General features: G+C 44.7%; 1 protein-coding gene across 1 annotated transcript in view; it reads right to left on the reverse strand.

Annotated features, from left to right (window-relative positions):
- The window catches only part of OBSCN (obscurin, cytoskeletal calmodulin and titin-interacting RhoGEF), a 1,012,031-nt gene that overhangs the window by 649,434 nt on the left and 335,841 nt on the right, over nt 1-26,756 (reverse strand). Inside the window, exons 21-25 of the mRNA XM_086941076.1 lie at nt 25,317-25,586; nt 23,377-23,643; nt 18,631-18,897; nt 18,201-18,313; nt 11,844-11,997 (exon numbers count right to left, since the gene is read on the reverse strand). Of these exons, the coding sequence (XP_086797202.1) occupies nt 11,844-11,997; nt 18,201-18,313; nt 18,631-18,897; nt 23,377-23,643; nt 25,317-25,586 (1,071 nt within the window). The remainder of the gene's footprint in view (nt 1-11,843; nt 11,998-18,200; nt 18,314-18,630; nt 18,898-23,376; nt 23,644-25,316; nt 25,587-26,756) is intronic.

The raw sequence follows: 26,756 nt of genomic DNA on the forward strand, positions 1-26,756 counted from the left end.
CAAGGGGATCACACACTTAGATAACCCTGCTCACCCCCTTGGTAGCTTGGCAAAGCAGACAGGCTTATCTCAGAGGCAGTGAGTTAAGCATTTATGACCACATACAGTAATAAAGTGAATACACTACAAATGGACACGACACAGTAGTATTATAAAAATAAGGATGTTTATATAAGGCTTAGCGCAAGACCAAATAATGACAAAAATATACCATAATCTTAATAAATACTCTTGGAAGGAAAAATATTAGTTCAAGTGTAATTTCTTCTTAGCACAAAGTCTTTAGTAACAAAAGCAACTCTTCTTTAAATCACAGTTCTTGGCAACAATGTAACCCACACGGGAGTCACACGACGTCGAGGCAAAGTTAATCCAAAGGTTCGGCGTCGACCGCGAGGAGCGCTACGTCGAGCCCGGAGTCATACGGACTCCCCACAACACAGTACCGTGGAAAAGCGAAGCACACGATGATCAGCGGCGTCGAGAAGTCCGGCGTTGCGTCTTCGGCGTCGATCGAGCCTCGGAGTCGGGGCGATCTGCAGCGGCTTCGACAGATGTCAGGCAGGAGCAGCGCTCAGGAGGCGAAGCAGGATACGGCGTCGTCGTCGATGTCGATGATGATGTTGCAAGAGTGTGAAGCGCTCACGGCGTCGAGAGGGCTCGGAGTCGATGCGATCAGCGGCGGTGCAGACACGGGGTCACTTGGAGCTGGAGCCGAACTCACTACTCACTGGCGTCGCTACTGGCGTTGATCGGGCCCGGCGGCCGGCGTCAAGGAAGCGGGACACTGGAGCCGTTACTCACGATGTCGAGCTGGATTCGGCGGCGTCCGTCGGCGTCGGGATTGCTGGATTCTTTCAGAGGTGCTGGATTTTCAGGTTCCAGCAACAAGCACTTTTAGCAAATAAATGAAGTCCTTTAGCCCTGTGACTTTAACAGGAGGCTGGCACTCTTCCAGCCCTTGGAGATTTTCTTTAGCAAAGTTTGAGAGTACACACTCAGTTCCTCTCTCCTGGTTCCTTGGCAAAAATAAAGAAGCACTTGCAGGATTCCCCCCAGCAAACAGCACTCTGGCAGAAGGGGTAGGCAAGTCCTTGGATCAGCAGGCTTCTTGTCCTTGGTTCAGGGTTCCTTGTCAGAATTGATCTGAAGTCTTGGTTCAGGGGTCCTTCTCTTATACCCCTTTTTGGCTTTGATCCCTTTGTCCATGCAGGGGAATTCCCCTCATCCTGGGTTTGTTGTGGGTGTAGCGAGGCAGAGGCACCTGGCCTATTAACTGTGCAGGGCTGGGTCCTCAGACGCCCAGCAGGAGGTGGAGCTAGTATTGTCACTGGCAAGAGCAGAGCTATCAGTCGCCCGGCAGGAGATGGAGCCAGCATTGTATCAGGCAGGGCAGGCTATCAGGAACTACTCTACCCCTACTCTCAATGCAAATGCACCACTCACCCCACACTGACTCGCTGAGAACTTTGGAGCCACCCAGCCCCTGTCACACACACACCAAACCAGCAGAAACCAGAAATAGTTAGACAAGAAAATAGCCACTTTCTAAAAGTGCTATTTTCAAACCCAGAGTCCAAAAACCATCCACACAAACGGATGCGTTATTAAACCCCGAGTTCAGGGATACCAAACTCGACATTGCACCATGCTCCCCGAGCCAGCTAGGATTATAGCATTATTAACCCCGGCAGCCCATTCTAACTAATGGAGAGCAGGTAACCTCACCATAGTGAAAAACGAATATGGCTGTAATTCACTATTAGGACATGCCAACTTGGTCAGGCTTGTCCTACCTTATACTTACAATGCACCGTGCCCGCGGGCCTACCATAGGGGTGACTAACATGAAGTTAAGGGAAGGTTTGGGGACTGGCAAGTAGGTGTACCTGCGCAGTCAGCATGACAGTACCAGACTGCACGTAGGTCTAGCAATGGCAGACCTTGAGACATACTTTTACTAGGCCGCTCTTGTGGGTGGCACAACATGTGCTGCAAGCCCACGAGCAGCATTTGTATTTACAAGCCCTGGCACTCCTGGTGCACTAGACTAGGGACTGACAGTAAACCAAATAAGCCAAACATGGAATTCAATCAATACAGTAATTTTACCTAGGGAGCACTTGCACCGCGGCACTGATCAGCAGTGGCACAGTGCCCAGAGCGATATACCAGCAAAAACATCGTAAACATAGGAGGCAAACAGAAAAAAATGGAGGAGAGACTCAAGCCAATGATGTCAGGTCTAACACGTGTCCCCTCCAGCTGAAATGTGGGGAGAACTACCCTTGACCTAGGGAGTCCTCATCACTAAGGCGGAAAAATCTGGATAGACCATCAGCATTGGCGTGATCTGTACCAGGGCGATGTTCCACCGTGAAGTCCATCCCCTGTAGGGAAATGGACCACCTCAACAGCTTTGGATTCTCACCCCTCATCTGTATCAACCATCTGAGGGGCCTGTGGTCTGTCTGAGCCCGGAAGTGAGTCCCAAACAGGTAGGGTCTTAGCTTCTTCAGCGCCCAGACCACAGCAAATGCTTCTCGTTCTATCGCACTCCACCTCTGTTCCCTGGGAAGTAACCTCCTACTGATGAAGGCTACAGGTAAGTCTCGGCCCTCTTCATTCACCTGAGCTAGAACAGCCCCCACGCCATGCTCTGAAGCGTCCGTCTGGACAACAAATTCTTTAGAAAAGCCGGGTGCCTGGAGTATGGGTGCTGTACACATTGCAGTTTTCAGGGTGTCAAAGGCCGTCTGACAGGCGTCAGTCCAGATCACATTTCGTGGCTGCTTCCTGTAAGTCAGCGAAGTCAAGGGGTGCACAATGTTACCATAATCCTTGACAAACCTCCTGTAGTAACCTGTGAGACCTAAGAAGGCTCTCACCTGAGTTTGGGTTTTGGGCGGTACCCATGTCAGGATGGTATCTATCTTGCGTTGCAGGGGGGCCACCTTGTCGCTCCCTACTTGGTGCCCCACTGGCTTTGTTTGTGAGGCCTGCTCTACGCAGGGCCAACAACACTTCCTGGAGGTGGCGCAAGTGTTCCTCCCAGCTGGCGCTGAACACTGCAATGTCGTCCAGGTAGGCGGCACTGAAATCCTCCAGTCCAGCCAAGACCTGGTTGACCAACCTCTGGAAGGTGGCAGGGGCATTCTTCATCCCAAAGGGCATAACCCGGAACTGGTAGAGCCCATATGGTGTGGAGAATGCTGACCTCTCTTTTGCCCCATCAGTTAAGGCGATCTGCCAGTACCCAGACGTTAGATCAAACGTACTAAGGTACCGGGCAGCCCCCAACCGATCTATGAGCTCATCAGCTCTGGGGATGGGGTGCGCGTCAGTCTTGGTGACTGAATTGAGTCCTCGGTAATCCACACAGAACCGAAGTTCTGGTGAAGCACCAGGCGCTGCAGCCTTTGGGGCCAAGACCACTGGGCTGGCCCAAGGACTGCTAGAGGACTCAACCACCCCTAAGGCAACCATTTTGGAGACTTCCTCCTTAATGTATGCTCTGACCTTGTCAGTCACCCTGTAAGCCTTGTGCTTCACAGGAGGACTGTCCCCGGTGTCCACATCATGGACACACCACTGAGTGACACCAGGAATCAAGGAGAACAGATCAGGGAATTGTCCCAGCAGTTGGCGACAATCTTGCTGCTGCTCAAGGGTCAGTGTGTCAGAGAGGACAACACCATCCACTGACCAATCTTGCTCTTTTGCATACAGGAGGTCAGGAAGAGGCTCACTCTCCTCCTCCATTCCAGCATCCGTAGCTAGGAGCATGCCCACTTCGGACCTTTCTAAGTGGGGCTTTAAACGGTTGACATGCAGGACCCTCAAGGGGTTGCTGGGAGATTTCAAGTCGACCAAGTAGGTGACATCACTCTTCTTCTCCACAACCTTAAACGGTCCAGTCCACCTGTCCTTGAGCGCACAAGGTTCCACAGGGGACATGACCCAAACTTCCTGACCAGGCTGAAGTTCGACCAGAGTGGCATTCCGGTCGTACCACCACTTCATCTCTTCCTGGCTGGCCTCCAGATTCGCCTGAGCAAGATCTCTGAAGCGCCGAGTCTGGTTCCTAAAGGCCAGCATGTAACTGTATACATCCTGGGGAGGTTTCCTGGGAGATTGCTCCCAGCATTCTTTGACCAGACTCAAAGGTCCTCTTACCGGGTGACCATACAAAAGCTCAAAGGGGCTGAACCCTAGAGACTTCTGTGGCACCTCACGGTAAGCAAACAGCAGGCATGGCAAGAGGACGTCCCATTTACGCCTCATTGGTTCTTCAAGACCCATGATCATGCCTTTAAGGGTCCGGTTGAATCTCTCAACCAGCCCATTACCTTGAGGGTGGTAAGGAGTGGTGAACTTGTAGGTTACCCCACACTCCTTCCACAGAGACTTCATATAATTGGAAATGAAGTTGGTGCCACGGTCTGACACCAACTCTGTGGGGAACCCCATGCGGGAGAAAACACCCATCAGTGCCCGAACCACCACGGGGGCCGTCACTGTTCGGAGAGGGATGGCTTCCGGGTACCATGTGGCATGGTCCACCAAGACCAGGATGAACCTGTTGCCCAGGGCTGCCTTGGGGTCCAGGGGCCCAACAATGTCAATCCCCACCCGGTCAAAGGGGTTACTGACGACTGGAAAAGGTTGGAGGGGAGCCTTCTGCTTCCTTCCGCTTTTCCCACTTGCCTGGCAAGTATGACAGGTTTTACAATGGATGTCTACATCCCTTCTCATCTGAGGCCAATAAAAATGGGTGACAAGCCTGTCATAGGTCTTGTCCTGCCCCAGATGTCCAGCTAACGGAACGTCATGAGCCAAACCCAGTAGGAAGGCTCTGAAGCGCTGGGGTACCACCAGCACACGGGCTGACCCAGGCTCAGCAGCCTTAGGCTCGCTATACAGGAGGTCGTTCTCCCAGTAGACAAAATGTGTCCCTGACTGATCACCTGCGGTTTGGGCTGAGGCCTGCTGCCTCATACCCACAAGAGAAGGGCACACTTTCTGTTCTGCACTAAATTCTTCGCTGGAGGGACCACCATCCCGCTGCCAGTGGGTCAGCTCGGGCAGGTCTCCCAGTTCAGCAACTTGTTCCCCTGTGGGCTCCAGGGCATCTCCCTCAGGGTCTACCTCCTCCTGGACCACGTGAATGGTGGGCGCCGGTTTCCCATTTCCCACGCCTCCTGCCTCTTCTCTTTACAGCTGGGTCCGGGGCCATACTTTCAGGCTCCGGGACCCCATCAACACCCTTACTTGCTGTCATTGATCGAGTGGTTGCACACACCCACTCTGGCACACCCAACATTTTCAAATATGTCTCTCGCTCTACCTTAGCCCAAGGGGAGTCTTCCAAATTATTGCCCAGGAGACAATCAACAGGCATGGCGGGCCTCACAGCGACCTGAAGAGTACCTGAAACTTCCCCCCATTCAAAGGGAACCTGAGCTACCTCACACTCTTTCTGGGAGTTGTCAGCAGCTATCACCGGGTAGAATGTGTGGGGAACCACCTGCTTTCTGGACACCAAGTGACACTTGACAGCTGTCACACTCGCTCTGGTGTCTCTGAGATCTTCCACTCTATGGCCATTAATGGTCACCCACTGCCTATATTTATTAGTGTTACTAGGCAGAGGGGGTGGAGGGACCATTTCCATCGCTCCTAGCGAGACCAGGGACATCTCTGCGGGACCCCTCCCACCAGGGGCAACCATCTCCTCCCCTCCCATGGCTACACTCACCAACTGACGGGGGGTGCACGTGGTGATGCATTAGAGTCCCTCATGGGACACTGGGGATCATAAAAACGATGTCCTACCTGCTTACAAACATAGCAGGTCATTGGGCCCCTATGAAAAGGTTTACCTGTCAGGGCCCCTAGCTTCTTCACAGGGAGAGGCTGTGAACCTTTCCCTTGGTTCCCTTGGGGATTACTTTGGGGCCCTTTCTGGAACTCCCTCTGTTTACCCTTGTCCCCCCACTCTTCTGCTGGAGACCCTGCCCACCTTTGGCTGAGTCTCCCACTGGACCCTTGTGGACCCTAGTACTGACCCAGCGGTCCGCCTCCTCAGCAAGTTTTCTAGGGTTAGATATCTTGCTATCAATAAGGTGCTGGCGCAGCTCTGGAAAACAGTTATTAGACAAATGCTCCCAAGCAAACAAATCATAAAGAGCTTCATAACTTTCCACTTTGCTGCCCTTTACCCAACCATCCATGGCTCTGCAAAAAAAATGACACATATTCAACCCACGTTGTACCAGGCAATTTCTTACATTCTCTAAAGGCTTGTCTGTACTTTTCTGGGGTTAGGCCATACCTCAACATTAAAGCATCTTTCATATTAGTATACAACATCCTATCCTCCACAGGAATATCTAACAGGGTATCTCTCCCCTCATTCACAAAGCGACCCAACAACCCCGCTCCCCAATCCTTCTCAGGGACCCGGTGGGCCAACAATGCTAACTCATATGCTTTAAACCATTGACCAATATCCTCATTCTTATGATAATCTTTGATCACATCCTTGGGAAAATAAAACCTACTTTCTGCAGGCACAGATGGGATGCTGCCACCAGAGGGATTCAATTCTAAACTCTTAGCTTGGAGCTCCTTTTCCCTCGCCATTTTTTCACGCTGAAAAGCTAACTTTTCTCTTTCAAACTCCAACCTTTTGATCTCCATTTCAGCTTCTCCTCTGCCTTTTGCATTTTCTAACTCCAACTGCCCATTTATCTTAAGTTTTGCCATTTCCATGTTGTATGCACGCTCCTTCTCCCTTTCTTCTCTTTCTTCAGGAGAAAGACCCTTGGAGGACACACTGCTACCGGGAGAAGACACGGGCCAATTCACTGGAACCTCTTCCTCCCCTTCCCCTGGCGGTACCACCACCGCATCAGAGGGATCTCTGGACTCCAACCAGGCCTCCAAAGCTTTGAGATAGTTTTCCTTAATCTTGAAGCTTGTGGTAGGGACTTTAAACTGCTTGCAAAAGTGTTTCAGGTCATGTAACTTGTAGTCGTTTATCTTTGCTCTATCACATTCATCCACAACTGCAACAGGGGTAGTGACTCCGGCATCACTCATGGTCAAAACTGGCAGTGTTCAAAAATCAAGCTTCAGAAAAGCGGAGAACAAAAATAGAATCCTACCAAAAATAGATTGTGGCTGCGCTATGGTCTGCTTTCACTATGTAGCGCACACTAATCACTGCACATGGGTTATAAATGCAAAGTTCAAATCCTCACCGCTGACCCACCAATGTTAGACTTGGCTGTCTCTAGTTGGCAGAGGTATACACTTCTGACAAATAGGGACTCACCTCCTCCAGTCAGGGCAAGGGGATCACACACTTAGATAACCCCTGCTCACCCCCTTGGTAGCTTGGCAAAGCAGACAGGCTTATCTCAGAGGCAGTGCATTAAGCATTTATGACCACACACAGTAATAAAGTGAATACACTACAAATGGACACGACACAGTAGTATTATAAAAATAAGGATGTTTATATAAGGCTTAGCACAAGACCAAATAACGACAAAAATATACCACAATCTTAATAAATACTCTTGGAAGGAAAAATAATAGTTCAAGTGTAATTTCTTCTTAGCACAAAGTCTTTAGTAACAAAAGCAACTCTTCTTCTTTAAATCACAGTTCTTAGCAACAATGTAACCCACACGGGAGTCACACGACGTCGAGGCAAAGTTAATCCAAAGGTTCGGCGTCTACCGCGAGAAGCGCTACGTCGAGCCCGGAGTCACACGGACCCCCCACAACACAGTACCTTGGAAAAGCAAAGCACACGATGATCAGCGGCGTCGAGAAGTTCGGCGTTGCGTCTTCGGCGTCGATCGAGCCTCGGAGTCGGGCAATCTGCAGCGGCGTCGACAGATGTCAGGCAGGAGCAGCGCTCACGAGGCGAAGCAGGATATGGCGTCGTCGTCGATGTCGATGATGATGTTGCAAGAGTGAGCAGCGCTCAAGGCGTCGAGAGGGCTCGGAGTCGATGCGATCAGCGGCGGTGCAGACACGGGGTCACTTGGAGCTGGAGCCGAACTCACTACTCTCTGGCGTCGCTACCGGCGGCCGGCGTCGAGGAAGCGGGACACTGGAGCCGTTACTCAGGATGTCTAGCTGGATTCGGCGGCGTCCGTCGGCGTCGGGATTGCTGGATTCTTTCAGAGGTGCTGGATTTTCAGGTTCCAGCAACAAGCACTTTTAGCAAATAAATGAAGTCCTTTAGCCCTGTGACTTCAAAAGGAGGCTTGCACTCTTCCAGCCTTTGGAGATTTTCTTTAGCAAAGTTTGAGAGTACACACTCAGTTCCTCTCTCCTGGTTCCTTGGCAAAAATAAAGAATGCACTTGCAGGATTCCCCCCAGCAAACAGCACTCTGGCAGAAGGGGTAGGCAAGTCCTTGGATCAGCAGGCTTCTTGTCCTTGGTTCAGGGTTCCTTGTCAGAATGGATCTGAAGTCTTGGTTCAGGGGTCCTTCTCTTAAACCCCTTTTTGGCTTTGATCCCTTTGTCCATGCAGGGGAATTCCCCTCATCCTGGGTTTGTTGTGGGTGTAGCCAGGCAGAGGCACCTGGCTTATTCACTGTGCAGGGCTGGATCCTCAGACGCCCAGCAGGAGGTGGAGCCAGTATTGTCACTGGCAGGAGCAGAGCTATCAGTCGCCCGGCAGGAGGTGGAGCCAGCATTGTATCAGGCAGGGCAGGCTATCAGGAACTACTCTCCCCCTACTCACAATGCAAATGCACCACTCACCCCACACTGACTCATTCAGAACTCTGGAGCCACCCAGCCCCTGTCACACACACACCAAACCAGCAGAAACCAGAAATAGTTAGACAAGAAAATAGCCACTTTCTAAAAGTGCTATTTTCAAACCCAGAGTCCAAAAACCATCCACACAAACGGATGCGTTATTAAACCCCGAGTTCAGGGATACCAAACTCGACATTGCACCATGCTCCCCGAGCCAGCTAGGATTATAGCATTAATAACCCCGGCAGCCCATTCTAACTAATGGAGAGCAGGTAACCTCACCATAGTGAAAAACGAATATGGCTGTAATTCACTATTAGGACATGCCAACTTGGTCAGGCGTGTCCTACCTTATACTTACAATGCACCCTGCCCGCGGGCCTACCATAGGGGTGACTAACATGAAGTTAAGGGAAGGTTTGGGGACTGGCAAGTAGGTGTACCTGCGCAGTCAGCATGACAGTACCAGACTGCATGAAGGTCTAGCAATGGCAGACCTTGAGACATACTTTTACTAGGCCGCTCTTGTGGGTGGCACAACATGTGCTGCAAGCCCACGAGCAGCATTTGTATTTACAAGCCCTGGCACTCCTGGTGCACTAGACTAGGGACTGACAGTAAACCAAATAAGCCAAACATGGAATTCAATCAATACAGTAATTTTACCTAGGGAGCACTTGCACCGCGGCCCTGATCAGCAGTGGCACAGTGCCCAGAGCGATATACCAGCAAAAACATCGTAAACATAGAGGCAAACAGAAAAAAATGGAGGAGAGACTCAAGCCAATGATGTCAGGTCTAACACATTGCAACTAGCATCTGGATCTAACTAGAAGGGCCTTGGTCTTAGGAAAATTTATTGTGACAGATCTAAAGCCAGCACAGTATCCGGCAAGACCTCTGGCAGGGGAGACGGTACAACTGGCACCTAACTGCCATCAAGAGGCGTTGAGATGGGGTCAAGTTCTGTTGGGGCAAGAGCTACCAGCAGTGGACTGGGCAGGTGCCCAAAAGCTTCTTGAGGCCTGCAGGTGCACCAGAGACAGCCATAAGGGATATATTTCTGAAGGACACCAAAATTGCCTGGATGAAGGCTACAATTCAGGAAGGAAAAACAGAAGCACCTCCTTGAACGTGGCATCAGACCCAAACCCAGTGTCAGCACTACTTTCACTAGGTCTGGCTAAGAGGTAGCGTAGATGCCTGGGTTAGTGGGGCATAACCTCAGACTGAAGACCTGCCTCTAGAACAAGATCGACAGAGAAGCTGAAGGGTCTTTTCTAAGTCGCCTGTAGGATATCTAGGAGTCCCTTCCCTTGGGTGAGGCCCGCTTCGAGGACTTTCTGGTCAAAGACGATCCAGAGTGCAATTATTGAGGGCCCTAGAAGAGGAACAGGACCAATTACATCAGCACTCATCCAGAGCTTGGGCCATGGAGAGTTTCACGTCACATTCTTTTATAGCCTTGACAAGCATATAACCACAATAGCAGCAGGACTTGAGGTTGTACCCTGCCTAGCCTGAGACACCACAAGCAGTTGACGTGTGGATCTGGGAGTGACACCTGTTTAAAACAGGAGTGTGAATGTTTAAGGCCTGACAGCTATGAAGGAAACATTCCAAAGTAGCACTTACACTTTTTTGTAATAAAGTGTTTGACAAGAGCAACTCCTTTGCATGTAAGAGTTAATGTCTGTGCACCCTTATGGCACCTTGTGCAACTCTATAATGGCAAGAATGCAGTGGTGGCCAGAGCTGAGATGGAGTTGTGGCACCACCTACTAGCCCAGGAGAGCAGCTGCAAAGTTTCTGGATCTCGTCTGATGCGTGGAGAGGATTCAAAAGGTGAGGAATCTGCAGGTCGAAGGGTCCATCAGAAACACCCCATGTCTTTGGGAAAGCAAAAGTGCTTCATGTTAGATTTAAGCCCCTGACAACCCCAGAGGTCCCACAGCTCTTCAATAGACTTGTATATGTCCATCAGTATGCATCAGAGCTAGGGTTCTTGTTACTAGGACTGGCTTTAATGACTTCAAAACTTCATCTAAGGTGATAAAGAAATTTGAAATTATATTGGCAATGATATTTGAGAATGCCCAGTGATCTCTGTCTCTGCCCACATGATACAAGTTACTAAAGTCAAAGTGCTAACAATCTGCAGTTGTCACAGCTTCCAGGGCCTGATCTAAGAAATTACAGTCATTCCGCTTTGCAAATAATTTCCAAAACATCCTCCCATTCCGATCACCACACAACTCTTTCCATTCACCCCAGCAAATCTTATGCAGCCCCTTTTTCCATACTATTTATGCCACATACTTGCACGATAAAATACTATGAAATATCCCAAAGGATCAGAGAACACGTGGATGGCTGTTTACTCATGATTCTGTGGGGAAGTATCAGTACAATTTTCAGTGAAAGTTTTGAACACTCTAAGTTCTAGTTCAGGTACTGATATTGTTCATTCACTCTAACTCTATGGCCCTGAAAATATGTTTCACCTGTCTAACAAAGATAACACTATCTTTGAAGTATAGCTTTTTTTCTAAAAGTATGTCTTATTTTTATATTTTCTTTTCAAAGTTACTGAAGTACAGCTGTGTACATTTTCTTATTTTAGAACGGAGCTGCATAGATCATTCTTTGCCACTGTATAGATATGTTAGCCATGAGCGACCATAATCCTGTAAATATCCATTTTGATCTGGTGAGTACTGCCAAGATCAAAAAGGGTCTGGGAACTCAATATGATTTCAATATTGGTCTTGTCAGTATTAATGGATATTCGTTAAGTTGGGCCAAAGTACACCCAAAATACTTTACTGAATAACTGTTTTGCCCAAAATCATAGGATAATGAGCCGACACAGAGACCCCAACCTGGGTCCTTAGTTTCAAAGTCAACAGCTCTGGCCAATACACCACATCATTATATTGGATAGGTTCTACGATTTTATGAAGTCTGAATGCTGAACTAAATCAAGCAGTTTAGAGTGTTATCATAAGGAAAACAATATGCGAATTACACACCCCATTGTTGAATCGACACTTACCATGAACTGTCAGCGTAGCTGAACTCTTGTCATCAACCGCATCACATACGTAAGTTCCCTGATCATCATATTCACATTTGTGAACTATGAGGCTTCTCTTTCTTCCCTGCGAAAATATTCCTATTTTTTTGCTTGGCCGTAATTGAGAGCCATCCTTAAAAAAGAAAAAATAGAAGGGTCTTAAATGTACTGTTTACAGAGGAAACATCAACATGGTAACAGAATATGTGCTAAAAATGGATAATTTTGAGTCCTTCTTTGGGTGACTCTTCATCTACCTAACTGTAGTAAAATTATATTTTGCTTTCAAAAAGTATGTTTTAATGACCGCTCTGCAAAGTTTTAGCATCAGCACCTCGCACTTCACCTACGTATCATGACTTCTCCTGGGCCGAAAATTCAGCACTTTACCCCCGCTCCCTAGAGGACGTAATAAGAACTCCGTGCCGGTCCTGCTGCGCGGGAGACCACTCTGCAACGTTTTGGCATCAGCACCTCGCACTTTACATATGGACCCTGACTCCTGCCGGGCCGAGCATGCAGGACTTTACCCCTGCCCTGCTCCCTGGAAGTCGTATAAGAACTCAGAGCCAGTCCCGCAACGCGGGACGCACGCGGGCGAAGACCGGGGGAATACGGGCCCGTCTGAGCCCGTCAGAGACTGAAAGAGGCTGGGCTGGGGCCACTCCCGTAAAAATCACTGTAAGGACTATCTGTTATTTATTATCGATTGTACAATTTTCTCTGTCTATATCTATTATTTATTTTTAACGAAAAAGGAATAATATGGGTAAAAGGAAGGCATCCTGCCAGTTCTGGTGTGGGAGGTCAACAATCCCTGATGAACTATCTTACAGGGGAAATTGAGGAACAAATAAACTCAGTTGAGGAGTCCCTGACGCAAGGGAGGGAAGGTACGTTGGTTACTTGTAATTGTCCAGCTAATTCTTCTAATGCCCCCTCAAATGGTATACAGGAGGGAATTGTAATGCAGGTACCCCAAAATGGGTGTGTTCATGAGTCCCCAGGGCATATATATGTTAGTGACCTAGAATGTGATCTACAGCCGACATCAAAACGCTCTAGAAATCGTGAAGTTTTGAAAGAAAGTCAAGAATCTATTTGCGTAGTGAATAAAAGTAAGAAAGTTCCTACAAAGAAAAAGAAGAATGTAGGCAAACAGGGCAAGGTGGCTGAAGATAGGATGTCTGGTCCTCTGTGGTAACCTCGACCAAAGCATTAATCGAGGGGCAGCCAATTGAAATTGGTAATAGTAGTCTTGACTTACCACCTGCTGTAACTCCCTATACAGTAATTTTGGCGAATGTCCCAGGCCTATCTATATCAGCATCTGAAAATTGGCAGGCCTTGCGTAATAAATCTCTATGTTGGTTGGGCGGAAAAACTGGTCTAACAGATGTACTTTTTACTAAATAAAAAATGGCTAGACGGGTAGCTTGGGTAGGAAGAGACCATAAAACACTACAGGGTGACTGCGTTGTTTTGAACTTTAGTGATCCACACCTAGTATTTGCTATTTTAACTAGTGCAGGAAATCCACATATTATACATACTGGAATTAATGTTCTGGGGTATTTCTACCAGCCACAAGCTGTTAAACAGTACTAAACTCAGGCTGGTGGCCCATATGTAAATGCTTTGAGCCATTACAATGTTCCGGTCCGTAATCCTTTTGACATTTTACCTACACTTAAGTATATAGATTGACCGATTGTAGTAGGGGAATTAAGTGTACAGAATGATAGATGTGCTGGGCAAGATCCTATTAGCCCTTTAGGTTTTGTTATGGGTCCTTTGTTGGGACTGTACACTACGCAAGGGTGCTCTGACCCATGGGATCTGCAATAATCTTAGATCCAATGGGACAGGATTTGTGCAACAGTAACCCAAATAGTACTACTGATGGGGCGGCCCTTTTGGGACCTGTAATAATAAATCCAGGGGCCATGGGAGAGGTCCACCTTACTGAAGAAACAATTGGTCACTCTGATGGTATTATTTCTAACGAAGGGTCACGTGAAATTGCTGCATGCCATATACTGTTTTGGAATGTTGCAGGGTTGTCCTTGAAAGCATCTGACCCCCTATGGCTCACTTTTGTGGAAGGGTTCTCTCTATGGTATGCCTGCAAGAAACATGGGCGGTTAAGGAAAAACACATTAACGGCTATTGAACCTACCACACAACAGCAGTTGCTACGAGCCATGGTTGAAATAAAGGTGTTCTATGCATCTATGTATCTAACAAAGTGGGGGTGAATACGTTAAATCTGAAAATTGCGGCAGTTTATTACCAGATTCTAGTATTGCATGTTGATAAAAAAGAACTGTGTTGCACTGTTAAATTTTTACAATAATATTCCCAAAGGGCAGATAATTAGTGCATTGATGTGTCTACAAAAGGATCTCAACAAACTGCAGTAAGATTTATCTACTGATATGTATATAATATGGTAGGTGATTTTAATCACCCTCTGTGCAAGCATACTGGGAAGGGATTCTGTAGAGTAAGTCAAGACAAAGACAATGAACAGGCACACTTTGCGCATACACAGATGGGGGATTTGTTTCAGTTTGACTTGGTTTATGCCAATGATTTGTGTATACCAACTGTGCCCTTTAGGCCCACCTTTATTGGTAGAGGTTGTAACACTATCATCGACTTTATCCTAATTACAAAAAGATACTCTAGTGAGGTTCGCAGCTTTGAAACTCACTCTATCGCCATGAGCGACCATTATCCTGTAAATGTCCATTTTGATCTGGTGAGTCTGGGTCTGGGTCTGGGTCTGGGTCTGGGTCTGGGAACTCAATATGATTTCAATATTGGTCTTGCCAGTATTAATGGATATTCGTTAAGTTGGACCAAAGTAGACCCAAAAAATTTACTCAATAACTAGTAAAGACCTGCAGTAAGGAGTTTGGTATCTGCCTAAGTGAGGATGCTGGGAATTAAACCGTTTTAAATGCTTTTAGTAAAATTACCAGGGAGATTCAGATTTCATTAACGGAACAAATCAAAGCAGGGAAAACAAAAGGAGCAGGGCTGGTTTGATCAGGAATGTACAAGGCGCACACAACCCTAAAGAAAGTGTTACATAAAAAGAACAGGTGCAGAGTGGAAATAAGACAGGCCAGATTCCTTTACAGGTGCGCTCTAAAAGCGAGGAAGAACCAATTAAGGGCAGATGCGTGGCAGGCTCTGCTTGAGGCGTGTCTCCGGAGAGACAATATTAGCTTTTGGAAGGCAGTCAATGCGCCCTTTCTTGCCTCAAATGATACTCCATCTGTAGAAATCGCAATAAGCGAGGATAAATGGGTCCAACACTTTACTATGCTTTATAGCGATGATAACGGGCCCAAACTGACGTAGATTTAGAAATCTCTGCTTTAGTTCCAATTGCACAGCAGATATAATTCTCTTTAGACATTAGTTTTCCTGTCAAGGAAGTAACTTGTGCTATTAATGAGAGTGCAGCTGGTAAAGCTCCAGGCTCGGATGGAGTTCCTGTGTACGTTTACAAAACGAATACTCATCTCTGGGCTCCGCTTCTAACCAATGTTTTAGACAGATGTTGCAGTCAGGGCTTTATTTCATGATGGTCTGATGCAGTAGTGATTCCAATCTTTAAAAAGGGAGATAGAAATGAACCCACATGTTATCGTCCTATCTCCCTGTCAGATTCCATACTTAAAGTGGTGGGGCGAGTTATTCTAAATAAATTACAGACCTCGGCAGATGAGACTAATGTCCTTTCAGACCTTCAATATGGGTTCCGTTTAGGTCTTGGGACCATTGAGCAGGGGTTCAACTTAAGCCTGATTATAAGTAAAAACACTCAGGTGAAGGAGGGAAGGCTCTTGTCATTCGTAGACCTTAGTTCTGCGTTTGACTGTGTGAGGCGTGAGATGTGGAATGAACTGGAGGAGATGGGCGTTAACTCGTCATTAATATTTTTTATGAGAGAATTGTATAGAGATGTAGGGGCGAGGGATAGTTTTGGGAAGTAGGGTGAATGCTCAGACAAATATTCAATTAGAAAAGGAGTGAGGCAAGGTTATGTCCTTGCTCCTTTTCCTTTTACCTTATATATTAATGACCTTGGCCAGTATTTAATAGATCATCGTTCAGATTACCCAATTATTAACAATAGCCCAGTTCCAGTTTTACTTTACGCTGATGACGCGGTTTTAATGGCACAGACTCAAATAGGGATCCAAAGAACAGTAACATATTTCAATACCTTTATGCAAGATAGGGGTCTGAGCGTGAATATCACTAAAACATATATAATGAAATGTGGCAAGAAGACCATTAAGCACTGTGAGACTTTTATTAATAACAAAATGTAATGCACTATGAAATTCTCCTATTTAGGGATTAACTTTGACAGTACAGGGTCATGGTCTGCTGCTGTTCAGGCAAGGAAACTAATGTTCTCCAGAGCTATAGGGGTTGTGATCAATTTTGCTTGAAAATTAGGTCGCAGACCAGTCCCTGAACTATTACAAATCTACAATTCAAAGTGTTTATCGATAGCCCTATATGGAGGAGGTATATGGGGGTTTTGTGGATGTGCAACCACTACAGCTAACTGAAAATACAAATACAAGGTATTTGCTGGCTGTTCCAAGCTCAACTGCTACTTTCATTTGCTACTCTGAGTTAGGTATTCCGTTCATTTCGGATGTGATTAGAATTAGCCCAATGTTGCTATGGCATAGGGTGTGGGTGTCTAACGAGACCAGTTTCAATCGAGACATTATCAAAGATTGTTTTAAATTGGATAAGGTTTCTTCCATTCCCTGGCTTTGCTATATCAAACCCCTGGCTAGTGAAATCGGCCATCCTGAATATTTTGAGAATCCTGAATGTATGGCTTGTATCTCAAGTAAGGCACTGAAAGTAGATTGTCTGGTCCAATTACAAGACAAGAGATGGTCTAACGAAGGTAAAAAAACGTACCTGTCATGAATAATCAATTGTTGTTATTATGTTCAGGCATTCAGCCATATCTGGTGCAAGTTCTGGGTAGCTTTGAACGAATGCTCTTACTCATTTTCGTCTGGGGACTTTTTTCAGACTCATTAGTCACTCAAATGTCAATGATTGGTCGAGAAACTTGGTTCCATGCCTATATGACGATACATTTATTAAATCTACTAAACACACTGTCCTATTTTGTAAATTGTATTCTATCCCTAGGAAAAGGTTTATAGTTCCTATTTAAAAAAAATGCTAGGTTTGAGACAATGTCGTATAGCTTTTTTGAAGCTTCAAATCCTGGATACTGAAATGTTTATAAAACTTGTTGCTATAGTTATAAAAACTGTCATTAGGTTCAGGAACTCTATGTGAATCTGTCTTAGGTCTATAAAGTTCATGATATATTTATTTGAGCCTATGTAATGAAATGTTAAAATGTTTGCTGACTTATTTTAAAGGTATGTTTTATTACATGTAAAATAATTGGGTATATCTGGAATTCTGGCTTTTAAATCATGTTGATGTGATGTATTTATCCAATGGACTGTGTGTTCTTAATGTGTTATGTAAATTAACTGGATATGTACATTATTTTCTGTGCTTATATGATTTATCTCCAAATCGAATGAAGCTATTTTTGATTGATTGAAAACAAAATTATACTTTGCTTTTAAAAAGGATGTTTCAATAACCAATCTGTAAATGTGCTCTAAAGCTGCCATGCATCATAAACTCCTCCATTTGGGAGAAGGATTACCGTATATTATAACCTCAAAGGCCGTCTGATATCACTTGTACTTAGATCAGTAGTGTGAGAAGGCAAATCTGCTCCATGGTATTAAAGAGACTAAAATGAGGACAACTGCCCCAACTCCTTTCATGCTATGACTTTACTCAGATATGAAGAAAGGCACTAGATCACTGGCATTCTAATACTTTAATACAATTACAAAAAGAAATGTAAATAAAGCAGAACCAAATTGGTAATCTGCCCTTTAATAAGTAGTGAAACAGTGCCTGCATTCCTGATACAAAGGCTAAATTGGAGCTGTAGAAATATCTGAACATCCATAATACATTTCAGCCTATTTCCTTTCATTAACCCAGCACATTTCTATATACTTTGAACTGATGTCTTGTTGTGTACCAGCAGAGGAGCATGGTTCCAAATTGAGGGGCAGTTATTCTGAGATGTCTGAGACGTTAGTGAGTAGACAAGAACGGGTCTGCCTAAGTGACATTTTAAGAGACTTCTAAGTAGCGATGCATGGTAAACATCGACTTAGGCTTTGGCTTAGTAGGAAGTTGCATCACATTAAACATTTCCAAAACCACATTGCTGCTTCGTACCTTAAACCATTTGACTTCCACATTGGGTCTTGAAAGTTCGCATTCAAATGTCACCTTCTCCTTCTCAGGGGATTTGATGTTATCCAATGGATGGCTGATTGTTACTGGAGGTTCTAATAAATAAACATAAAATGTGGATTTATTTTAGCATCAAAACTCTTCTGTACTTCATTTCATGCCTCTGTATATTGGTCCTTAGCAGGGTTGTCATTTTGAATTCCACGACTCACAATGAATTAGGAAAATATAAGGTAAAAATGCACAAAAATAGATTTCCTAATCATGCTTTATAATTTAAATTATGAGGAGGATTGACTAGATGAAAAACCTAGAAAGTTTAGGAAACTAAAACTCTAACTAGACATTTTCATTAATGCTAAACAGGAATGAGGTACACATGCCACACACTCTCCAGCTGCGCTCACCCTACCTGTGACTGTCAGTCTTGCGGATGTACTGATTCCTTCAGCTTTGAAGGAGATCAGGCCAGACTCTTCAAGCTTCAGTTTTGAGAGAGTTAATGAATGCTTCTTGCCGAAAGCAGAAATCCGGCAGTTTCCCTCGTGTTTGAGTTTCAGCCCATCCTTCATCCAGGATCCATCCACATCTTCATGGGAGAGCTCCACCTCAAAGGAGGCGGAGTCTTTTTCATGAACCTTTACCTCCTGGAGGCCCTTCACAAGTTTGATTTGTCGCACTGCAAAAAAATTGGAAACATGAATACAATTCTCGTGGTTGTAGGAAATATGACTCATAATTTGTCTACAGTAATGGGGCGTATTGCAGGCTTTGAAACCAGGACACCAAGAGTTTCATTAAGTCTTCCCTGTTTCACAAACTTGTGAGATCCTGGTCAAATCGTTTAATCTCCCCTTTCCTCAGTCCCCCCCATACTCTGAAACTACCTACAGATATTTCAATGTATAATGTACACTGGAACTCATACAGTAAGTAACATATGGATATTTCCATTTGCTCAACACCAAGACTAACCATATCCTGCCCTAACCCAACTCAACCGTTAGACTGGTGGTCTAGCTGTCAACCCAAGGAGCGCAGTGTGCGGATAGCTCTGTAAACAAGTTGCAAGGACTTTATGATGACTGCCACTTTCCAGCAGACAAACATTGTTAGAATTGCTGTATTTCCACACGTTATTTAGGCTTCAGGCAATCGGTATTCCCCTAATTACATCATTTCTTTCTTTAGTTGAACATTTATGGTATAAATTGAGGCACTGTACTCCAAATAATACATAACCAGAACAGGGCCGGACTGGCTGTAACGTGCATTGGGTGTTACCCCAGAAGGCTGGAAGGGTGGGGGCTGGATTTGCAGTGGTGGGCAGCGGTTTTGTTACTGGGGGACGGTTTGCAGTGGCGCTGCAATATCGTCCCCCAGTATTAAAAGCAGCAAGCAAGCGTGTTTAGTCTCCCAGGGCCAGGCAGGGGCTGGTCAGAGAAAATTACCCGGGCTGCTTTGGATTTTCCCAGTCCGATCCTGAGCCAGAGAGATTGTGGGATATAAGCATCAGTAGACCTTATTATTATTTTTTATTTTTATTTTAAAGCTTGTAAAGCGCGCGGCTACCCCCGACGGGGGTGTCCCGGCGCTACAAACTAAGAGCAACAGGAAGGTCAGGAGCGGCTAGAGTTTGGAAAACAGCCAAGTTTTCAATTTGCTTCGAAACAGTGTTTCAGATGTAATCAGCCGTATGCCCAGTGGAAGGCTGTTCCACAGTCCACCTTACAGGAAGGAGCTCCACACAAAAGACTTTTGTTTGGTTTCATCCATTCATCATCCCTGCTTAGACAATCCGAAAGAGAAGGGTGTACTAGGTATCACTTGTTGGGATTCTGATGGTTCTTTCGATTAATTTGTTCGCGGGGAACGACTAGACTTTAATGATCTATCAGAACCAGTCATACTGTAGAGCTAATATGTCAGACATTTTGCTATGGAAAACAACTCTAGGTTCTCTGATACACATACAACCCTAACACTATTTCATTAGGGAGGCCTTAGCCTGAAGGCAAAGTGGGAGGGGGCTCTGGGTAGGACCAATAAATTGAGTTCCTTTCATACGAGCTGCAGCCTGGCAATATCAGACAGTCACCAAGGGCCTAGTTTAGTAAAATTTTGGCCCACTTGGGTTGTTATTTTGCACTAAGGCACCTGTCATGGATATCCTTTTTGAGGGATTGGGAAATTGTTCAGTGGGCTGAAACACCTCTTAAACATTCTCTGGTTGTAGTGGTTCATTTAATATGGTTGTAGGCTAACAAAGGAGGATATATGTCATCTGATTGTACAAACCCTACTGGCAAAGTGGGGATTTCAGAGTAGTATGAAAGAGGAAAGGAACTGCAATATAATGTTATACAAGAACAAATGCCCAGGTTAAAAAGATAATATTTTCATCTGTATAAGGTCAGCACTTCAGCAGTGATCCGCAAAGTGGCTTTCAAGGTAGTTAGACAATGTTTTTTTAGTTTGAATGGATAGGCAAATAGACCACAAGAAGCTAAAGCAACAAGGGCCATGTTCTATCAAACAGGCGTGGCAGGACATGGGTCTTAGTCCATTCTATGGGTAAGGGACCCTGGACACGGATGTGAGGAGTTAGGAATAGGGTCTCTCAGGTCTGCAGCTAATGGGTGCACTATGCAGGGGTGTGGAACTCTGGGCTGAGCACACAGTAGGCACAAAGTTTAACAGTGGAGTCTATGAGAGTAAGGCATTTTGACTGATGAGGGGCTGGCACTTGTGCTAAGATGATTTCTCCAGACACGGTATGAAGCCATTTTCATTGGATCCTTCTGATGAATGGGGTCAGATGATGACATACCGATTGATTTCTGCATACTCACAGACAGCAGAAACACAGCAATGTGTGCTTTTGATCAATAAGAGATGCTCACTGATTTATTTATTTAAGAAGAGCACTCTGACATTTCAAACAGAAATGTCGCATATAAGGGCAGAGGGACTAGAGAGCATAACAAGTAGTTGCGATAGAAACAAAAACCGATGTAGGTCCTTGATGTTTTGGTACATAGATGCTTGTTTACGTTTTGTTTATAATATGTGTTTTTAGGTGTTGTATGATGGAACTCCACATGCATTTATCCCTCATGCCTTTATAACGGAGCCACTACCCCGACTGCGACGTAACCACTTGTTACTTTAGTACGCAAATCATTGCAATGACTTGCTGGAGTTTGGAATAGTATAAATTACTATTTCAACTCCAGTCTACGCAACAGTAAGGTAGGTGTTGGACTTATTAACACCAGTTCAATAACGCACCCCATACAGCAAGTTGTTGTAACGACTTCCATGGTAAAGTAAAGCATGGTAACGTCGCAGTCAGGGTAGTGACTGCGTTGTAAAGGCAGGTCGTTGTAAAGACTGTGGGCAAAAGATGTTTCCTGTTTTTAGGTATTTTTCCTCTCCAATCTCACAAAATGGTTCATTAGACTGGTTTTAAAGCCATATCAAGAAAACCTGGATATTTAGAGGTAGGGTGTTTCATTGATGGGGGCCTAACAGATGAACGCATCCAAAGCCAGACGCTTTGTGTGGCGGTTTTTTTAAGCCCAGTAGGCTCCGATGTAAGGATCGAAGCAGGTCAAAATATCAGTGATATAGAGTGATGAAATATCATATATCACTTGGAACACAATTGTCAACAGTCTGTAGGGGACGTAAAAAACATGAACTCTAATGCTTTATGTTTAGGTGTATTGTTCAAAGCTCAGCAAATGAAACTTTCTATACCACAGGATGCCCTTTGTATTAGCTATATTTGTTGTATCAACACACACCAATAAAAACAAATCAGCAAAATACAGATTAATGGATCCTTTAGTCCTGGACGTCAACAGAATCTATTGATATTGTGACATTATCCATTTCACCAATACAGTAAATTAAGGGCAACATGTATCAAGCATTTTTGCGTTCGGAAATGGGCGAATACTCCGAATTGGCCGCTTTCCGAACACAAAAAATGCTTTTCAATTGTATCATACCCTTTTTTCCGATTTGGTAACCTGTTACTGAATAGCAAAATTGGTTTGCGAGTAGGTATTTGTAAGGGGTGTGTTTAGGGTGTCTGTTCCAAATTTTAAATTGTAACAGTATGTACGAATGATTTGTGACCGTGAATGTGATCGCAAAACATTCACATTTTACCACCAACTTCAAGTTAGTGGCAACCTATTCTCAAACAGGTTGGAGTCCCCAAAGGACCCCTTCCCATTTGTGAATGTATTTTTTAAAAAAAATTGGAGAGCAGGCAGTGGTCCCACTGCCTGCTCTTAAAAAATGAAAAGTGAACTATCTATTTATTTCTAAACACAAAACATTTTCCTTTAGGGAAAACGGGCTGCCTTTAAAAAAAAAGATTGCTTTATTTAAAAAGAATCACAGACATGGTGGTCTGCAGATCCCATAAGGCCACCATCCCGTGAATTTAGCAATGCCTAGAGAGTCGCAAATTGCGACCTACCTCATGAATTGGCCGAAGACGGCTGTAATGCCAGAAACCGGTCCCCGGAAGCTTGTTTCCTTCCCAGTATAAGAATTGGCTTGGTAGTTTGGTCTGCCCTGTTCCCATGATGCACTGGGCCAGGGACAGACTAATTTGCATGTAGCCAGGTTCTGAGCTGGGATGGTGCAGTGAGCTAAAAAACGGTGATGGATCAAGCCCTGATCTTTGGACTGGGTAGGGGTGGTTTGCCTAATTCAGACACTCTGTCATCACCACCCCCTTTTCTGAATCATCTACCTCATTAATGTTAATGAGGCAGGTCAATTTGCAACCCCTTACAAATTGATATATGAAACTCTTGGAGTTTCATACCTTTATAATAGTCATTACCTAATTGCGATCGGCTGAAAATCACAATTAGGTAATCGCTATTACAAATGGTGATACATGTGGCCCTTAGTTGTTCAAATATATTACCTTAAACAATAATGCACAAATGGTTCTGTTTGGCTCCAAAATTTAATCTGTTTCAGCTCTTTGTGATTTGTGCCGTTCTGCAAAATGTCCAATAATAATTTCTAAATGATATCCCCTTTATGGCCCCATGCTGGTAAGAAGAAGCGCCTGCCAGGCTCTAGATACCAAGAGACACAAGCAAAGGACTCCTGTAAGGGAACTTACTTTCTACATTCAGCTTGCACTGGGTCTTATCCTCTAGAGTCTCACAGCAGTACAGGCCACGCTCTGCAAAGGTAACGTTCTTGATGATGAGGCTGTGATTGGTCCCTTCTGACTTAATTTCCAAGTTATTACCCGGTTGCAATACAATGCTGTTCTTCGTCCACTTCACTTCCTTGGAGGGCTTAGAGAGCTCTGCCTCCAGGATTACTGTTTCTCTTTCCTCTACAGTCTTGGCCTCCAATTTCTTTTTGAAGAGCAGTGGAGCCTCTGGAAAAAGGTGCATACATAAATTGATTACATGCTGTTCTTAGTAATACAACATATACCGTATTTTCTGGTGTATAAGACGACTGGACGTATTGTAACTGTGCCTGCAAGACAAGATAATCCTAATGGACCAAGGGAATACCTGAGAATTACACCTGCCTGCCATGAGTGCGTTGCAGGGCATGGGAATCCAGGAATACCATGAGTATAGGGGACACCAAAGCAGTGTCAACCAGCTATCCGCCGGGTGCAGTGTGATTGTATGGCACTATATGGACACCAATGATATTGACCCTAAATATTACTGCATCCACTACATCACCTACCATTATACTATCATGGAAATAAGTATATATTTACCATTCGTACCTCCAGATCAACTTACCTACTTATAATGCGAGGAAGTAGATGTATTATTACTGTCATGCGATACAGAGCATACAATCTAGTGAGTTTCTTCCAGACTGGCCTATAGGGGAGCGTGGGCAGAAAAAAGTGGTGGAGGGTTATAAATTTGCATTCCCTATCTTAAGCCTTTGGAAAGAAACAAATAGAAAATGAGAGTGTGGCCCTCATTATAAGTTCCCTATGATTAAGTGTGGCATGCTAGAGGGCCAGACTCTCCGAATCTCGATGGAATTCAGCACTTGAATCTGGGGATTATGAGTTGTGCCTCCCTCAATGAGTAAATAACACTGGGCAAAATTATATATTCCCGGAGGAAACAGATGGAAATTTACACCCATTTACCACCTATTTGGAGCTTGTGGTTTATTGTTCTGTTGGATGTCTCCAGTGTAATGGTACAGCTGGCAGAGAGTGAGGAAGTGGGGTGAGGTCAGACTAAATGAAAGGAGAGCCGGTGTGGATCGTTTACAGCTCCCCCAGTCAGTGCTTAGTTTGAGCCAGTGGTTTCCAGTGCTCTGCACCGGCACTCAATCATCAACAACGGTGCTTGAGCACTAGTTAAGGACATATTAATTTTTGGTAGGTACAGCGAGATTAAGTGATTCACCTAGAAACAAGGGATGTTGAACCGACGCAGAGACTCAAGCTTGGTTCCCCAGCTCTGTTGTCAGCAGCTCTGGCCATTACGCCACACCCTCTCCCACTTAAAGGTTTTCATGGTTCTTCTTTATGCAGCGGTAACAGGAGAAATAGGCTGGTGGAAGCTGCCTCCTGGCGAGATCACTGGCACTTATTTTTTTACAAATTAACCACTGCCCCAAATTGTACAGTAGCAGGGCGGGTGGTGGTGAGGCACAGAAGCTGTCTGCAGCCACCAAAGCAACGCTCAAGGTTCCTGGTTTGGTGCCTCAGGGCGCAGGATTACTGGGTCCAATATTTTCAAATCCAATGACTACAGGCCTGAAAACACTGGGCTTTTTTGGAATGGCCTATAGTAGTATGTCCCAGAGGAATACCACTACAGTACACTTGTAATAAGGGTCAAAGAGAAAATAGGTATAGAATCAAGACTAAAATGCAAACAAATAAGAACAAACTTCTGGGGGGAAGAGAGTAGGGAAAGTTATAAAAAAGTAATAGATTTTGTTAAGGAGTGATCAATGTAAATTAAGGCAGTAAAATATTCAGATACTCATTATTTTGTTTAAGTATGGAACTTAATTTAAATCAATCTAGTGGTTAACCACTGAAATTATGCCTCTCACCTCGGACTTTCAGTGTGGATTTGGTGACCACTCCTTCAGCATCCACAGAGATGTCACCTGCATCCTCCAGATTAAGGTTAGTGATGGTCAGGCTGTGAGTTGTACCCTTTTTGGAAATTTGATATTTGTTGCTGGGCTCAATTTTTGACCCATTCCTTTGCCATGTGACTGTGGCATCTTCAGGAGTGATGACACATTTAAACGCTGCCTCTTTCCCTTCTTCAGCGACAACAGTAGTCAGCTCGCTTGTGAACTTTACAACCCTGGGAACTGAAAAGCAGAAGATAAAAGGTGACCTTTAATAGTACATGTGTTTAAAACGTGTGATAGTATTCCCTGTAGGCAGAAAATCTGATACCAAATTAAAACCAATCCGACCATTGTTATTGTAGGCACTGTCTTCAATTGTGGCTTTAAACTATGAGTGTGCATTCCTAAGCAAATTGGACTAGAATTAGTTTGTGGAGCAAATTCTGGATCTATCGTTAAATCTGCCCGATTTCTGGATCAATTATTGGCCATTAAGGGCTGTCTTTTATGTGATTAGAAACCATAATGATCATAATTACGCCAAAATAAACTTCAGTCAAATTTGAAACAATTGCTAGCCATAGATATACGAATAATTTTCCTCTTTATTATTTGTTGTCTCCTTTAAAGGAGTTGTCTAACGTGCGGTTAACTGTGAATTAGTAGCTAATGGATTTGCGCAACCGAATAAAATGCTTTGTCAAATTCCCAGTTAAGACAGACAGTTGGATTAAAAAACATATCCTTCCGGTCTGAAAAGCCTATATCCAAGAATAGCGTCGTCCAAAAGTTTAACGTATTTTATATTGGCAACATTCTGTTTGAGTTAGCTATAGCAACCTTCTATGAGACAGAGGAGACTATGTGAAATAGAATGATCATAGGGAGCAAAACTTGGAATACAGAAGACAATGCAATAAGGTACAGTGCTGAGGTGAAAGTACTAGGATTAAATTCCACTAGCATCAGAAGTTATTTAAAGGCACTCAAATTACAAAAATGTGGGAAGGAGTATCAGTAGGCAACTAACTTAGTCAATACACAATATAAAGATTTTTGTTGGTGGCTAATGTTGAAAACTGTTAAAAGGAAAGGTTGCCATAAACTCTAGTCATTAGTAATCCTAAGGTTTAATACCTCGATTTGTAGCGAATTTGGCAATAACATATTTATGGCTGGGTGGCAGAACATCTATGCTCCTATTATCGTTGAAACTCGTAACCAGATTCAATCATTTTTATCATTTATAACAGCTCCTGGTTCTGACAGCCCATCGCATTTGGGATTTTGGGGACCAGGATTGAAGAGCCATAAACGAAGAATGGGAATGACTACTGTTTTATTATATACATTGGTAGTTTAATACCATGTGATCTTCGCACCATTTTCTGTTAGTTTTGTATCTCATGT

This window comes from Lissotriton vulgaris, chromosome 10 (genome assembly GCF_964263255.1).
Source record: "Lissotriton vulgaris chromosome 10, aLisVul1.2, whole genome shotgun sequence".
NCBI classification, from domain to species: Eukaryota; Metazoa; Chordata; class Amphibia; order Caudata; family Salamandridae; genus Lissotriton; species Lissotriton vulgaris.